At 37.4% G+C, this 17591-nt stretch overlaps 1 protein-coding gene across 1 annotated transcript in view; it reads left to right on the forward strand.

Moving 5' to 3' along the window:
• The window catches only part of NUP133 (nucleoporin 133), a 70711-nt gene that overhangs the window by 6434 nt on the left and 46686 nt on the right, over positions 1 to 17591 (forward strand). The window contains exons 4-11 of the mRNA XM_045877862.3: positions 680 to 787; positions 2572 to 2706; positions 3330 to 3500; positions 5345 to 5500; positions 5808 to 5878; positions 10514 to 10661; positions 11651 to 11798; positions 12743 to 12900. Of these exons, the coding sequence (XP_045733818.2) occupies positions 680 to 787; positions 2572 to 2706; positions 3330 to 3500; positions 5345 to 5500; positions 5808 to 5878; positions 10514 to 10661; positions 11651 to 11798; positions 12743 to 12900 (1095 nt within the window). The remainder of the gene's footprint in view (positions 1 to 679; positions 788 to 2571; positions 2707 to 3329; positions 3501 to 5344; positions 5501 to 5807; positions 5879 to 10513; positions 10662 to 11650; positions 11799 to 12742; positions 12901 to 17591) is intronic.

Genomic DNA, 17591 nt, shown 5'->3' on the forward strand with positions numbered 1-17591 from the left:
TATTGTCAGCAACCTAATTTCCTGTGTGTTCCATATCAGGCATCCTTCCTTGCACCAATCACTGGTCTGTTGTTACTGGGCCGTTGTTCTATTGGAAGGCACTAGTTCTAGTGGAACTGGGGACTTGTGCTTATCTGAACTCTTGACATCTGTGGCCTTTGTACTGCTGCTGCCTAGAAAGTAGTATTTGTAGTTGAGAACATAGGCAAGGAGACGTCCTGGGGGCTGTGATGAGTTAGCAGAAGGAGCCTGATACCTGGCTGAGGCTAAGAAATATTTCTGGACAACTTGGTATAATTAATTATTCTGTGGTCATGCTGATTTTAGATGTCAAATAAACAAATCAAGACTAGCCTGGGAGAATTCCATACATACATCTCTTAACCAGTAGACTTTTTTTAGTCCAGAAAGGTATTGGGCTAGTTGATATTCAGTGTCTGGTCTACCTTTTAAGTTTTCCTGATTCTGTATCTCTTAAGATATTTTGTTTTGAAATTACTGAAAGCCCTGATGAAAGCCTGATCAAAAAGATGTGAGAAGAAAGAATATTTATGGAATGGTATTTCCAGCAGTGAATCAGAATCTGAAATATGCAGGGAAAGAAAATAGTGAAGTCAAGTGCATATTCAAAAAACTTGGATTTGATGTGAAAGATTTTTTCTTTGGGTTTCTTCTTTAGTTATCTGTTTGCAAAGAACTTCAGCTGCCGCCTAGTGACTTCCACTGGATTGCTGACTTGGTGGCTCTCTCTTATTCTGATACTGCAGGTGAAACACATTCTACTCAGGTAGGTGACTTAAATGCTTATTGAAATATATTTTTTTTAAATAAGGGAGTTGTAATACTAGAGGAATCATCCAACCTGATTCAGAGACATAACTGTAAAGCCACAGGAATCAAGGCACTCGTATTGGCAGATAGACACATAGAGAATGCAGATACAGAGGTGGCCCTTTGATCTGTGACAGAGCTGCAACAACAATTCAATGGAATAAGGATAGTCTTTTCAGTAAATGGTGTTGGGACCATTGGTCATCCTTATGCAAAAAAAAAAAAGAGAGGGGCTCCTGGGTGGCTCAGCCGTTAAGCGTCTGCCTTCAGCTCAGGTCGTGATTCCAGGGTCCTGGGATCGAGCCCCGCATCGGGCTCCCTGCTCCGTGGGAAGCCTGCTTCTCCCTCTCCCACTCCCCCTGCTTGTGTTCCCTCTCTCGCTGTGTCTCTCTCTGTCAAATAAATAAAATCTTTAAAAAAAAAAAAAGAGAGAGGAAGAAAGAATTTCCCCCTAAACCTCCTATCTTATACAAAGATTAACTCAAAAGGGATCATAGATTTAGATGTAAAACATAAAACTATAAATTTTTGGAAGAAAACAGGAGAAAATCATCATGACCTGGGGTTAAACATAGAGTTCTTGGAAATCACCAAAAGCATGATTCATAAAAGAAAAAAATAAATTGGACTTCCTCAAAATTAAAAACTTGGCTGTGTCAAAGACAGTGACAAGAACAAGAGACAAGCTACAGACTGGGAGAGAATATTCATAAGCCATATCCTACGAAGAACTTGTATCTAGAATGTAAAATGAACTCTCAGAGCTTAATAAGAAAACAACCCAATTTAAAAACAGGGCACAGGACTTGAACAGATACTTTACCAAAGAAGATATAAGGTATTACAGAGATGTTCACATCATTAGCCGTTAGGGAAATGCAAATTGAAACAATAGTGAGATATCACAGTACACCTATTACAATGGCTAAAATACAAAATACTGACACCACCAAGTGCTGGCAAGGATGTGGAGCAACTAGAACTCATACATTGCTGATGGGAATGCAAAATGGTACAGCTACTTGATTTTCGCTTTCCAATGAAGTTGAAAGACACTTGCCATTATGACCCAACAATTCCATTCCTGGCTGTTTACCTCATAGAAATTAAAACTTAAGTTTACACAAAAAACAGTATATGAATGTCATAACAGCTTTATTTGTGATAGCCAAAGGTGGAAATAACCCAAATGTCCTTTAACAAGTGAATGAATAAACAAACGGGTTTCATCCGCAGAATGGAATACTACTCAACAGTAAAAAAGGAATGAACTCTTAATACAGCAACAACCCAGATGCATCTCAAAGACATGCTGAAGTGAGATAAGCCAGTGCTTAAAGGTTACATTCTATATGATTTCACTTGCTTGACATTCTCAGAAAGACGAAACTATAATAATGGAAACTGGTTACCGGGGTTAAGATGGGGGAAAGATGTGATTATTAAGGGATAGTTAGCACTAGGGAGTTTGGGATGTTTACGGGACTGTGCTGTGTCCCTATATTGGTGGTAGTTACATGGGTCTATACAAGTGTTAAAATTAATAGAACTGCACAACAAAAGGAAAAGAAAGTCAATTTATAGTCTGATAATTTTTAAAATATAAAAAGGAGGGGTTTTGTCCCCCCTAATTTATGTTAAATAGTAAATTCCCCTAGTTTCTTCTTATCGGTGTCACCAGACTCCCAGTTTCAGGGTCCTTTTTACTGTGATTGCCGAGTGTTATGATCTTGTTTCAAGGCTGTTGCTGTCATGGTTGCCACCAGAGAAGGATCCATCCGCTATTGGCCAAGCCTTGCTGGTGAAGATATCTACACAGAGACCTTTGTAGATTTGGGAGGTGATAAGACTTACAGTTTCCTAACAGCAGTGCAGGTATATGATGGGTTTTCTTTCATATTTATTGGAAAGCTGTGATTTGGCTTGGGAGTGATATGTGAATGACTAAAAATTGTTTTGGATAGACCACACAGGCCAGAGAGGGATCAAAAAGAGGCAAGAGAAGAATGTAAGGGTCTAGGAGTTGAACAGTTTGACAAAGGAAAGCCCTTCTAGGACTCTGAAATACCAATATTAGGTCGTAGCCCATGGTATTCGTTTCTTTCAGAAACATTTTCTGACAGTGACTTAGAAACCCTTAGACATTATGAAAAATGGCTTGCTAATGTACACTTCGCAAGTTTACCAAAGACCAAAATGTGATACTTGATTTGTTGAACCTGCAATGTGGTGAACCTACAGTTTAAAAATCAGAATTAAAAAAAACCACTCAATTAAAAAACAACCAAAGTTTCTCTATGTAGAATTAATAGTATCACGTATTAGTATTATGTAATAGTATTCATAATTAAATCATTTTAGTAAAATGACTCTTTTTTTATTCTTTTAGATTTGTTTTAAGGTACAGATGATAGATGATTTGTTTCTGTATCAAAGCATTTTGTGTTAATGTTCTTTATCTTATAGATGCATAACTTATTTACAATATTTGTTCATAGGGAGGAAGTTTTATTTTGTCCTCATTGGGAAGCCAGATGGTTCGGCTGATACCTGATAGTTTAGGAAAGATTCATCAACACGTTCTGCCTCAAGGACAAGGCATGCTTTCAGGAATTGGTCGGAAGGTCTCTTCTCTTTTGGGAATTTTATCTCCAAGTAGTGATCTCATCGTAAGTTGATAAAATGATTTTGTTTTACAAGCTTGTTTCTTCATGAAATCAGTAAGTTGAAAGTTTCCTACGAAGTTGGTATTGCCTCCGTATGAACACTAGCGTATATGAAGTAAAACTTTAGATCTTTTCAGTGAAGCATTTTTATTGTGATCAAATGAGTTCATACTAATCCTCTCACAAACCCTGTAACTTTAATATTCTTAAATCATACAGATTCTCTTATATGTACATTCTTTGAATTAAAACTGTTATATAAAATTACAAATGTGTTTAAGGACCAGTTTTGCTTTTTGACTTAACCAAAAGTGTGTTCTCCACTCCCATGACTCTGGCTATTTGTGTGGATGACTCAAATCTAGATCTGTCAGCTGGGCTTCTGCCTCAGGCTCTGGAATAGTGAAGGGAGGCAGATGGGAGTGAACCTGGAGCATCTACTCTCTGCTAGGGGCTCTATATTTGTTATCTCGAGTAATATGATGACCTGTAACGTAGAGCGCTTTCTCCCCAGTTTGCAGATGAGGAAATAACCTCAGTGACATTTATGTAAACTGCCTGAGGTTGCACAACTACTCCATGGCAGATACGTGCCCAACCTCTTTGATTGAAAGCACATTTTCTTCTCACTGTGCTGTTTCCTTCTTTTTTTTTCAAGATTGTATTTATTTATTTGACAGAGAGAGATAGAGAGCCTGAACACAAGCAAGGGGAGTGGCAGAGGGAGAAGCAGGCTTCCTGCCGAGCAGGGAGCCTGATGCGGGGCTCGATCCCAGGACCCTGGGACCATGACCTGAGCTGAAGGCAGAAGCTAAACAACTGAGCCACGCAGGCGCCCCTGTGCTGTTTCCTTCTAATTGAGGTTGCTCTCATCATCTGCTTTCTTGATGGTCTTCAAACCTACAGCCTAACATGTCTAAAAACAAATTGCTCATATTCCCTCTTCTCTCACATTTTCTACACCGAAAGTGTGTATAAAACTCATTTCTCTTTTGGCCTGTTTATTTCTGTTCATGACCTGTCACTTTTTTCAGTGACCCCGGTATAAACTCTTCATTGTGTATGTGTTTGTGTATGTCTCCCCAGCTATAGCAAATTCCATACTTACCAGGCACTATAGATTTGACTTCTGTCATGTCTCATTTTCATCCCTATCTTTTACTTCCATTGTTAAGCCCTAATCTGCACTCTTGGTAAATTTCCCCTAAGCTCTTGGTGCCAGTTCAATTTACTCTCTGTTGGCTCCCTTATCCCATTAGTGGCCAGAAACATGGTGACAGGAGAAATGGAGAAGATTAGGGCTTTAACTCAAAATAGTCGTGTGCCCAACTAAAAACATAACTGTACTTCATAACCAAATATATACTTGAAAAGGTGAAATAATCTGTCTACAAATCTACCATTTTCGTTTTCCTATAACACAGCTCTTGAGTTCAGAAGCCATTGATAATATCTTGTTTACTGGGTTTACAAACTCACATTCAGGACTTTGCTCCGTGTCCCTAATTTTTCATTTGAGCATTATTTCTACTTCTTTTCTAGTTATAGTCTACATTCCAATGTAACAGGACTACTTGTTGTTCTCTGAAAGACCTTATAACTTTCCCACAACTATACTCTTTGTGGGCTGTCTGCTTTTGTATTTCTGCCTATGGAAATCTTACCTTGCCTTCAAGGTCCATTTTAGGATCACTCCTTTATTTGAATACTAAACAAAGAATTCCGCTAGGATTACTAATGGAATACTTATAAAATATATCAAATTTGAGTTTCAGAAAAGTAGTTCATTCACATTAGAACTTAAAAATCTATAAACGTAACTTTTTTTTTCTCTCCTCTCCATACAGCTTTCAAGTGTCCTTTGGGATAGAGAGAGAGCAAGCTTTTATAGCCTGACAAGTTCAAACATCAGTAAATGGGAATTAGATGATTCTTCAGAAAAACAAGCACATAGTTGGGATATAAATAGAGCCCTTAAGGAAAACATTACTGATGCTATTTGGGTAAGGAAAAATAATATTCATCTTTGTAATTCACACTTTTGAGTATATGAGAATGCTCATTTCTTTAATTGTTTTATTTATTAGAACATATTTCAATGCAGTGTAGCTTTTAGCAATCAGATAAGCAGAAATAGGGCGTTCAACCCCTAGAAATATTGGAGCTCACTGATTCACTTAGTAGTTTTTAAAATGCATATATTATTTATTCAGTAACTATTTGAACTGTTCAGTAGGTGCTGGGAATACAAAGGTGAAAAGAAATGATCCTTACACTCATGGAGCTTATGTTATTGATATTTTCATATAGGGATCTGAAAGTAACTACGAAGCTATTAAAGAAGGGGTCAACATTCGGTATTTGGATTTGAAGCAAAACTGGTAAGCAATTAGTTTGTCATCAAGAGTATAGGTAGTTGTTTGGAAAAATAATGTTTATTGTAGAATGATGAGCAGTCTTGCTATTGTTCTTCTAGTGCTATTCTCATCATACTTTTATACCTTACTAAATGGTTTTGTGTCCTTTTCTAGAGATGCTGGTTCATTTGAGAAATAGAGGCAGTTCTCAGCTTTCAGCTGCATATTCTTATATTAGTTGTCTGCCCTAGTTCAAGACTCATCTTTCCTGCTCTCATGGCTGGAGCTTCTCTTTCTTCACACTGAGAGATGCCCTCCCTGCTGCTGTGTGTACTCCATGCTGCCATCCTTCCCTTCTCAGTGGAGATACTAGACATACTTCTCCAGCCCTTTTGCTTTAGTAAGCCTATGTTTGTGGTGATATAGAAGAAGGGAAGGTAGGGTGAGGTTTTGTCTTGGCAGTACAAGTGAGAACTCACTCAGGGTTTGTATTCACAGTGAATTTCCTTTTAGAGACAATGCTCCAAGTGGCGCTTAAGATCCTAGGTTAGTCTGATAAAGTTAATTTATCCTGTGTTATTATTTAGTTTTAATACCAAAGGTCATATGGAACTTAAAAACCATTTGTAACATGGCTTCCATGAGAAAGTTCATAATGAGTACAAATATATGACTTGTCATTCTTCAAAACACAACTTACTAGAAGTTAAGAGCAATTTTTATATGTTTTAGAGTAATTTAGTTTATTTAGTAGAACAAATTCTACTTGTTTTTTGGAAGGATATTGCAGTTCTGCTATATAATTTTTCTTAGGCTCTTGAGAATGTCAGTAAGATCCTTCTTTATAGTTTCTGAAAACCTTATAGGAACTATCAAAGAAGTAAAAATAATAGTATATATTTAATTTCCATAAGTGGCTTAATTAAATATAGTTTATGTGTTTTCATGTATCTTTACCAGACTTTCAGAAATTTAGAACTGCTGCTAGGACACAGCCCACGTGGGCATATGATGCAGACATTTTCACATAGTTTTCAGAATGGAGATGTGGACTAAAAAGAGAAGAGAAGCGTGCTTAAGAATTGCTGGACTGGGTCAGAGACCAGGCTCCTCTCCCTCATTGTTGTCATGCTAACAAGATGCTTGTGGGGCTTATGAGACACAGCTCTTGTTCTCCTAGTGATCCATACAGAGTGTCCATATCTGCACCTTTCTTCTGTTTAAGAATAGGGTTTGTCTTCCTGATGCTCACTGATGCTCCTTGATCTTTTGCTCGTTTTAGCCGGGTTTGCAACCTAGGCATATATTTTCAGGGAACAGGCTTATAAATTCTTTTACTAGATTATTACTGAGCTCAGATAGCCTCGTTTTAGATGTGAAATTGGATTTTTTATGTCTTAAGTATATTATCTTGTATATAGTCATGTAAAAATTTATTGTTAAATTTTTACTAGTTTGCAAAATTTAGATTATCTACCTGTCATCTCTGCTACCTAAAATTGCTTCATGTTTTTTTTTTAAATGTGAGGATGTTTTTATAAAGATGTCAAATAAAACTGGTCTAGCACCACTCTCTAAGGAATTCTATTTGTTAGACATGTCTCCATGACTCAGTGGCACCCCCATGGTAGTCTTTAGAGTAACTTCAATACAGAGCCTTATCCTAGGTATAATCAACTCTGCCTGTCTCCTTGGTACATTGAAGACCACATTCTCTGGGACCTCACTTGGTTTCTTTTTTTGTTTGTCTTTGTCTTTTTGGCTATACTTTTCATCTCTGACCTGTTTATTTTGTAACTGGAAATTTGTACCTGTTAATCCCCTTTATCTATTTTGCCTATCCCCTCAGCCATCTCCCATCTGGCAACTAAGAGTCTTTTGTTTTTCTGTTTGTTCATTTGTTTTGTTTTTAAGATTCCACATATAAGGGAGGTCATATGGTATTTTTCTTTCTGTGTCTGATTTATTTCACTTAGCATAATACCCTCTAGTTCCATCCATTTTGTCACAAATGGTAAAAATCTCTTTTTTATGGCTGAGTAATATTCCAGTGTGTGTGTGTGTGTGTGTGTGTGTGTGTGTGTGTGTACTATATCTTTATCCATTCATTTCGTTGATGAGCACTGGGGTTGTTTCCATGTCTCAGCTGTTATAAATAATGCTGCAGTAAACATAGGGGTGCATATATATTTTCAAATTAGTGTTTTTGTTTCCTTTGGATAAATACCCAGTAATGGAATTACTAGATTATATGGTATTTCAATTTTTAATTTTTTGAGAAACCTCCATACTGTTTTCCACAGTGGCTTCACCAGTTTGCATTCCCACCAACAGAATGTGAGGGCTCCTTTTTTCTCCACATCCTCACCAGCACTTGTTAATTCTTGTCCTTTTTATTTTAGCCATTCTGATAGGTGTGAGGTGATATCTCATTGTGGTTTTGATTTGCATTTCCCTGATGAATACTGATGTTGAGCATCTTTTCACATGTCTGTTAGCCATCTGTATGTCTTCTTTAGAAAAACATCTATTCATGGCCTCTGCCTATTTTTAAATCAGGTTGTTTGGGGTTTTTTTGGTGGTGTTGTGTAACTTCTTTACGTATTTTAGATATTAACCACTTATCAGATATATCACTTTTGAAATTCCATTCAGTAGGTTTCCTTTTTGTTTTGTTGATAGTTTCCTTTACTGTGCAAAAGCTTTTTATTTTGGTGTAGCCACAAGAGTTTGCTTTTGCTTTTGTTTTGCTTGCCTGAGGAGACATATCCATAAATAATGTTGTTAAGGCTGATGTCCAAGAGATTACTGCCTGTGTTTGCTTTTAGGAGTTTTATGGTTTCAGATCTCACATTTAGGTCTTTAATCTATTAGTTCCTTTTTATGCAAAACATTCTTCTATATCCTGTATTAGCTCTTTAGGTCACTGCCAGTATGTTACAAGTTTGGGCCAGTATTTTTGGAGTCCTTTCAAGAGTCCAAGTAGAAATGATAAGAGTCCAGGAGCTGGGTGAAGATCACAGTGGAAAAAGAAATGAGAGCCATGTTAGGATTGCTTGATTTGGAGTGATGTCATTTAGTCACTAGCTGGGTTTCATTTTTTTTTTTTTTTTTTCTGTTTCTTGTTTTTAGTTGTCAGTAGAGGGCGCTTGCCCCCCATTAATATTTCTGAGACTTGAAAGTTGCCGATAGTAAATACTACTGAATGTTTTGGAGGGGTTGAGATTAGAGACCATTTAATTTTTTGTTGAGGGCAACAGGTTTGTTTTTTTTTTTTAAGATTTTATTTATTTGACAGAGACACAGTGAGAGAGGGAACACAAGCAGGGGGAGTGGGAGAGGGAGAAGCAGGCTTCCTGCGGAGCAGGCAGCCTGGTGTGGGGCTCGATTCCAGGACCCTGGGACCATGACCTGAGCCAAAGGCAGATGCTTAACGGCTGAGCCACCCAGGCGCCCCGAGGGCAACAATTTTGATAGACTTAAGAGAAACATATAAGCTTTAAGATAGAAAAATGTTTGTTTTCACATTGAAGTTTCTATAACTGATTGTTAAAAGTAGAAACAAAATGTTCCTCCGGACCAAAGTAAGCTTTAAAGAACAGATTAGGTCAGGGTTTGGCAGCCTTTCTTTGAAGGGCCCCAAACTATTTTAGGCTTTGAGGGCATGTGGTCTTCACTGCAGCTATTCTACTCTTATCAATAATAGCATGAAAGCATCCATGGACAATACAGAAATGAGTGGGCATGGCTGTATTCCAGTAAAGCTTCATTTATAAAAACTCACTTGGGCACAGTTTGGCCTGAGGGCTATGCTTTGCCGGTCCTGCATTTGATGATTTGTTGATCTTTTTTTAAAGTCAGATTTATTGAGCTGTATTTTATATACAGTAAAATTCACCTGTTTTAGTGTATAATTTAATTAATTGACAAATGCAGACTCATTGGACTGTAAGACACAATCACGATATGGAATAGTTCCATCACCCCCAAAATTTCCTCATGTCCCATTGTAATCAAACCCTCCTTCACAACCGCTGGCAACTATTGATGTGTTTTCAGTCCCTGTGGTTAAACTACATTGCCTTCTTCTGAATGCCCTATAAATGGGATCATACAGTATAAAGTCTTTCGAGACTGGCTTCTTTCACTTAGCATAATGCATTTGATGTGCCTTCAATAGTTTCTTCCTTTTTACTGCTGAGTAGTGGCACACTCTGTAGAATTACCAGAGCTTGGGGCGCCTGGATGGCTGAGTCAGTTAAATGTCCCGACTCTTGATTTCAGCTCAGGTCATGATCTCAGGGCCATGGGATTGAGCCCCGCATTGGGCTCGTGCTCAGCTCAGAGTCTGCTTGGGATTCTTTCTCTCCTTCTGCCCCTCTCCCCACTTGTACTCTCTTCTCTCAAATAAGTAAAATCTTTAAAAAAAAATTACCAGGATTTATCTATTAAGCAGTTGAAGGATATTGGGCTTCCAGTTTTAGGTAATTATGAATAAAGCCACTATAGCTATTTGCACACAGGTTTTTGTGTGAACGTAAGTTTTTATTTTTAAATATCTAGGAGTGGGATTGCTAGGTCATGTGGTTAGTATCTGTTTATAAGAAACTGACAAACTGACTTCCAAGAGGCTGCAGATCTTTCTTTTTCATTGATTAGTGATGGGCTCCTGATTTTGGCAGCCGCATGGCACCCAGCAGACAATCCATGTCTCATCTATTACTCTCTGATAACAGTAGAAGATAATGGCCACCAAATGTCTGATGCGGTAACTGTAGAAGTCACTCAGTATAATCCACCTTTTCAGGTAAGATTTCTATCTGTAAATTAAATTACAAATGACAATAACGTACTGAATTGTTTGTCCTAACCGTTGTAGGGTCAGGTTCTTTTGAGAGATTCACCTGTAGGGCTTGGAAATATTTTTAAATAGCTGGTTTTTAGGCATTGCATTTTGTTTGCCATCTGAGGCTCATTCCTTTGCACAGCCTTAGCTAAAGAGAGATGAGAGTGGAAGCAGCTGATAGCAAGCAGTTGTTTAATATTGTAAATATTGTTGAATAATGATGATGTTCATAAGGAAAAGCTTAACTGTAAATTCATTTCATTTAGCCTTATATAGTATAGTATGTAATTTTGTTAAGTCTTTATTCTTAATATGACTATAACTAAATACTGTAAGGAAATCGTTTAATTTGTCCTTTTGTTTCAAACAAACCTTATAGTTCTGATTATGCAAGAAAAACATGCTCAGTGTTAAGATTTGTCAGGCAATGCAAAAGAGGTGTAAAGAAATAAAATTACTTCTTTAATAACAAACAGTATATATTTTTAACATTTGCTGATTTCATTTAATTAGGTCATATTTCTATTTCTGCTTCTGATTTTATCTATAAACAAATTAACTCAATTTTCTTGTGCTTGATATCTTCACAGTGAAGTAAGAACCAAAATGTTCACCAGGGGTCACTTATAAAGTATTTGCCAATTTTAAATCAATAATAAATTAATCTTTTTTTCTGACATTTTTTATAGGCTTTTAGTTAAAATCTTAACCACCATGGAATTTTCAAAATTTGCTGATTATTTACAACTCGACAAATGATTTCTCTTAATTGATGTTTATAAACTTACCCTGTCATATTTTGTAAATCATCTAGTGTTTAGGTTTTGACGAGGACAGTCTGAATTATTTTATCACTTTTATGAGATAGTGTATAAAAATATAAATTACAAAATTACACAAACAAGTATTTTTGTTTTAATTACCATTAAATGTAATCTGATGTTTTTCAGTCTGAAGACTTGATCATGTGTCGGTTGATGGTCCCAAACTTTTCAAATCAGACTGCCTATCTGTATACTGAAAGTGCTGTCTATGTGTGTGCCACAGGAACTGGGAAGTTTTCTCTCCCTCGGGAGAAAATTGTCTTTAATACACAAGGTACAGTATCAGTTTCAGAAAGGATGATTAATGACTCGTTAGTCATTCTTAGCAGTTTTTATTCTCTTTCTGTAAGTGTTGTTTTAAACATGCCTCCAGGTGTTATTGAGACAGTCAGTACCAGAGCAGTAGTAGCTGAAGTCACAACCCTACTGAAATACCAATTCCCAAACTGTTATATTTATGGTCAAAAAAATAGTAATGTTTTCCCCCATAAGAGGCCAGGAAGCAAAACTCTGACACTAAGAAAAGTAATTGCTTATTCCTGGTTAGGCCAATTTATTCTGAGATGATGTTCTTTAAGTAAGTTTGTCCAGACCCCTAGCTAAGAAGAATCCCAGGTGCTGGACTCATGCAAGGGGGCTGGAATGACGGCAGAGGGTGGGGGGAGTCAGCCAGGAGTGAAAAAAAAGCCAAGCAGGCAGTTTAATCAGGATTTTTATCTAAAGAGATCGGACAGAGGGCAAAATCCAAGTGAGGCAACAGGATGGAACCTAGATTTTCTAGTTTCAACGCAAGAGCCTTGACTTTGGGTAGGGAGAATGTTAATAAGGAATTGAGCAAGCTGAGACTTTTCCTCCCTTCTCCATTGACCTACTTAATACATAAAGATAGAAAGAGGGCAAGAGGACTCCACTGGATTGAAAAAGCTGTCATTCTGAGTTTTGCAGAATGAATAATTTTCTTTTTGGTTTATTATACTCACTGCTATTTGGAAGGCTAGTTTTTATTTCCCAAACTGAAGGACACAGAGCCTGCTATTTCAAATAGCAAGACGTTCCTGACATTTGATTTGGAATTAAAAAGCTGAGTTCAAAGTAGGAGGAATATTGTAAAGGGAAAAAAAAAGTTTTTAGTGTATCAAGATGATTCTCTGCTTAGGGCGGTAGATTTTAGAAAGCATTTTTTTGTTATGTATGTCTGTGTATTTTTCTTTCTTTTAGGAGACAGTATTTTAGGAGCTGGTTCCTGCGGTGGTTTTCCTATCCTTTTTTCTAGAAACAGTGGGTTGGTGTCTATTACTTCAAGGGAAGGTGTGTCCATATTAGCAGAAGATCTTGAAGATTCCCTAGCATCTTCAGTTGCTGGACCCAGCAATGAGGTAATGTGGTTCCATAAGATTTTAAGATTTTTATCAGGGTTATTTCCCACAAATGTTTTAGTTTAACAGTTTTAAAAGAGTTGTGATGAAAACATAATTCTTTTACCTCCCTCATCTCCTTTGTCCTCCTTTCCAGAAGTAGCTCCTTTTAAGTCTTGTAGCTGTTTCTGCTGGTATTTTTCTCCATATTTCTAAGTAATATCATGTGTTGCCATCTCTTAATTCACCAATATTAGACATCTGTTGATTTCCTATTACAGAAGATAAGGATTTAGGGTAACTTATAGTCCTCCCTCTGCCTTTATCATCCCCCTATAAATTTTTTTCCTTTAATGACAGTGTGAATATTACTTATGGTTCACTGAGTCAAGTAATATGCTGATTACATTTCCTTCATTACTCAGCTTTATGTGACTCTTGGAGTGTTTAATGGACTAATTTTATATTTGCTTTCACTCTTCTTTAATATCTGGCCCAACTTCTCACAGCCTCCAGGAGCTCTTTAAATGCCTGTCAGTATGGTTTTCCCCATAGTCAAATCTCTAGAAACTCTGCTTCTACTGTCATCTTGGAACTTTCCTTTTCATAGTCCACAAATCCCCACCAGGACCTGTCTCTGCACCACACACACCAGTTTGCTTGTCCCTCTCTGCTCTGTCATTGCCATTCCTTCTGGTTTCCATCTTCATGTGTTGTAGTTGGAATCACAGGTGTTCAGGTGGTTGCACTTCTTGCTATTGTGGGATGATTTTGACAGGGAGAGTGGGAAAAAAAAAACATTTTTTTTTTTCTCTCATGTTGAAAATGAAATACCCTGATCTAGAGATTTGTATCATTCTCTTACAGGAGACTAAAAATAATATCATTTGGGGTAATTTACACTTGAATAGAATGTGGACTATATAGACTATTTCTTTTTTTTTTTTTTTTAAGATTTTATTTATTTGACAGAGAGAGACACAGCGAGAGAGGGAACAAAAGCAAAGGGAGTGGGGGAGGGAGAAGTAGGCTTCCCACGGAGCAGGGAGCCCGATGCAGGGCATGATCCCAGGGCCCTGGGATCATGACCTGAGCTGAAGCCAGACGCTTAACAGCTGAGCCACCCAGGCGCCCTATATAGACTATTTCTATAATTCAAAATTAAAATGATAGTTTCAACAGAAAGTAACAATTTTTTTTACTTTTATTCCTTTGTAGTCATTTGATTTTTATAATATTGCCTTATATTCTGAAGCTGTGTTATTCTTCTTTAAAATTTTTTCTAAATCCTTGTTTGAGTTTGAAATCAACCATTATTCTTAGTAATACACAATGAAATGAATTGTGTAAGAGCAAACCTATAAAAGGTTGCACGGGTTATGATGAAACCCCCAGATAATTTTACTCAAAATATAATCCCTGAATTATATATATCTTTTTTAAAAAAATTGTATGTCAATCCATATTATTTATTTTTATTTTTATTTTTATTTTTATTCCAGTGTAGTTAACATACATTGTTATACTAGTTTCGGGTATATAATGTAGTGATTCAATAATTGTATAAATTACTTAGTGCTCATTATGATAAATGCACTCTTAATCCCCTTCACCTATTTCACCCATCCCCCACTCACCTCCCCCCTCTGGTGACCACCAGTTTTTTCTCTATAGTTAAGAGTCTATTTTTTACTTTGTCTCTTTTTTTTTTCTTTGTTTACTTTGTTTCCTAAATTCTACATATGAGGGGCGCCTGGGTGGCTCAGTTGTTAAGTGTCTCTCTTTGGCTAAGGTCATGGTCCCAGGGTCCTGGGATCAAGCCCCGCATCGGACTCCCTGCTCCTCGGGAAGCCTGCTTCTCCCTCTCCCACTGCCCCTGCTTGTGTTCCCTCTCTTGCTGTGTCTCTATCAAATAAATAAATAAAAATCTTTAAAAAAAAATAAATTCCACCTATGAGTGAAATCATATGGTATTTGTCTTTCTCTGACTGACTTATTTCACTTAGCCTTTACTCTCTAGATCCTTCCATGTTGTTGCAAATGGCAAACTTTCATTCATTTTTATGGCTGAGTAATATTGCATTGTATGTATATATCACATCTTCTTTATCCATTCATCTATTGATGGACACTTAGGCTGCTTCCATAATCTAGCTATTGTAAATAGTGCTGCAATAACCATAGGAGTTCATAATATATTTTTGAATTAGTGTTTTTGTATTCTTTGGGTAAATACCCAGTAGTGGAATTACTAGATCATATGATAATTCTCTTTTTAATTTTTTGAGCAATCTCCATACTGTTTTCCACAGAGCCTGCACCAGTTTACCTTCTCACCAAAAGTGTACAGTGGTTCCTTTTTCATCCATATCCTCGCCAACACTTACTGTTTCTTCTGTTTTTGACTTTAGCCTTTCTGACGGGTGTGAGGTAATATCTCGTTGTGGTTTTGATTGGCATTTATTATATCTAGAAAAGTGTTGCTGCAGCCAGTGTCAGAGAAATTATTGCCTTTGCTCTCTTCTAGGATTATTATGGTTTCAGTTCTCACATTTAGGTCCTTTTGTTTTGTTTTGTTTTGTTTTAAAGACTTTATTTATTTATTTGACAGAGAGAGAGACAGCGAGAGCAGGAACACAAGCATACTTTGTAGTATAACTTGGTATCTGGGATTGTGATACCTCCTCCAGTTTTTTATTTTTCAGGATTCCTGTGGTTATATATACCTTTTTTTTTAGCTTTGTTTTTAATTGTTATGTTAATCACCATACATTACATCATTAGTTTTTGATGTAGTGTTCATGATTCATTGTTTGTGCATAACATCCAGTGCTCCATGCAGAACCTGCCCTCTTTAATATCCATCACCAGGCTAACCCATCCTACCACCCCCCTCCCCTCTAGAGCCCTCAGTTTGTTTTTCAGAGTCCATCGTCTCTCATGGTTCGTCTCCCCCTTCGGTTCCCCCCCCTTCATTCTTCCCCTGCTGCTATCTTCTTTTTTTTTTTTTCTTAACATTTATTGCATTATTTGTTTCAGAGGTACAGATCTGTGATTCAACAGTCTTGCACAATTCACAGTGCTCACCATAGCACCTACGCTCCCCAGTGTCTGTCACCCAGCCACCCCATCCCTCCCACCCCACCCCCCACTCCAGCAACCCTCAGTTTGTTTCCTAAGAATTCCTCATATCAGTGAAGTCATATGATACATGTCTTTCTCTGATTGACTTATTTCGCTCAGCATAACACCCTCCAGTTCCATCCATGTCATTGCAAATGGCAAGCTCTCATTCCTTTTGATGGCAGCATAATATTCCATTGTATATATGGACCACATCTTTATCCATTCATCTGTCGATGGACATCTTGGCTCTTTCCACAGTTTGGCTATTGTGGACATTGCTGCTATAAACATCGGGGTGCACGTACCCTTTCGGATCCCTACTTTTGTATCTTTGGGGTAAATACCCAGTAGCGCAATTGCTGGATCATATGGTGGCTTTTCCAGAGTGGCTGCACCAGCTTGCATTCCCACCAACAGTGTAGGAGGGTTCCCCTTTCTCTGCATCCCTGCCAACATCTGTCATTTCTTGACTTGTTAATTTTAGCCATTCTGACTGGTGTAAGGTGGTATCTCATTGAGGTTTTGATTTGGGTTTCCCTGATGCCGAGCGATGTTGGGCACTTTTTCATGTGTCTGTTGGCCATTTGGATGTCTTCTTTGGAAAAATGTCTGTTCATGTCTTCTGCCCATTTCTTGGTTGGATCATTTGTTCTTTGGGTGTTGAGTTTGATAAGTTCTTTATAGATTTTGGATACTAGCCCTTTATCTGATATGTCATTTGCAAATATCTTCTCCCATTCTGTCAGTTGTCTTTTGGTTTTGTTGACTGTTTCCTTTGCTTTGCAAAAGCTTTTTATCTTGATGAAGTCCCAATAGTTCATTTTTGCCCTTGTTTTCCTTTCCTTTGGCTATGTTTCTAGGAAGAAGTTGCTTCGGCTGAGGTCGAAGAGGTTGCTGCCTGTGTTCTCCTTTAGGATTTTGATGGACTCCTGTCTCACATTGAGGTCTTTCAACCATTTGGAGTCTATTTTTGTGTGTGGTGTAAGGAAATGGTCCAGTTTCATTCTTCTGCATGTGGCTGTCCAAATTTCCAAACACCATTTGTTGAAGAGACTGTCTTTTCTCCATTGGACATTCTTTCCTGCTTTGTTGAAGATTAGTTGACCATAAAGTTGAAGGTCCATTTCTGGGCTCTCTATTCTGTTCCATTGATCTATGTGTCTGTTCTTGTGTCAGTACCATACTGACTTGATGATGACAACTTTGTAATAGAGCTGGAAGTCCGGAGTTGCGATGCCGCCAGCTTTGCTTTTCTTTTTCAACATTCCTCTGACTATTTGGGGTCTTTTCTGGTTCCATACAAATTTTAGGATTATTTGTTCCATTTCTTTGAAAAAAGTGGATGGTATTTTGATGGGGATTGCATTGAATGTGTAGATTGCTCTAGGTAGCATTGACATCTTCACAATATTTGTTCTTCCAATCCATGAGCATGGAACATTTTTCCATTTCTTTGTGTCTTCCTCAATTTCTTTCATGAGTATTTTATAGTTTTCTGAGTACAGATCCTTTGTCTCTTTGGTTAGATTTATTCCTAGGTATCTTATGGTTTTGGGTGCAATTGTAAATGGGATCGACTCCTTAAT

Source organism: Mirounga angustirostris, unplaced genomic scaffold, assembly GCF_029215605.1.
Source record: "Mirounga angustirostris isolate CCGP_5_RB_7025 unplaced genomic scaffold, mMirAng1.0.hap1 SCAF_6, whole genome shotgun sequence".
NCBI classification, from domain to species: Eukaryota; Metazoa; Chordata; class Mammalia; order Carnivora; family Phocidae; genus Mirounga; species Mirounga angustirostris.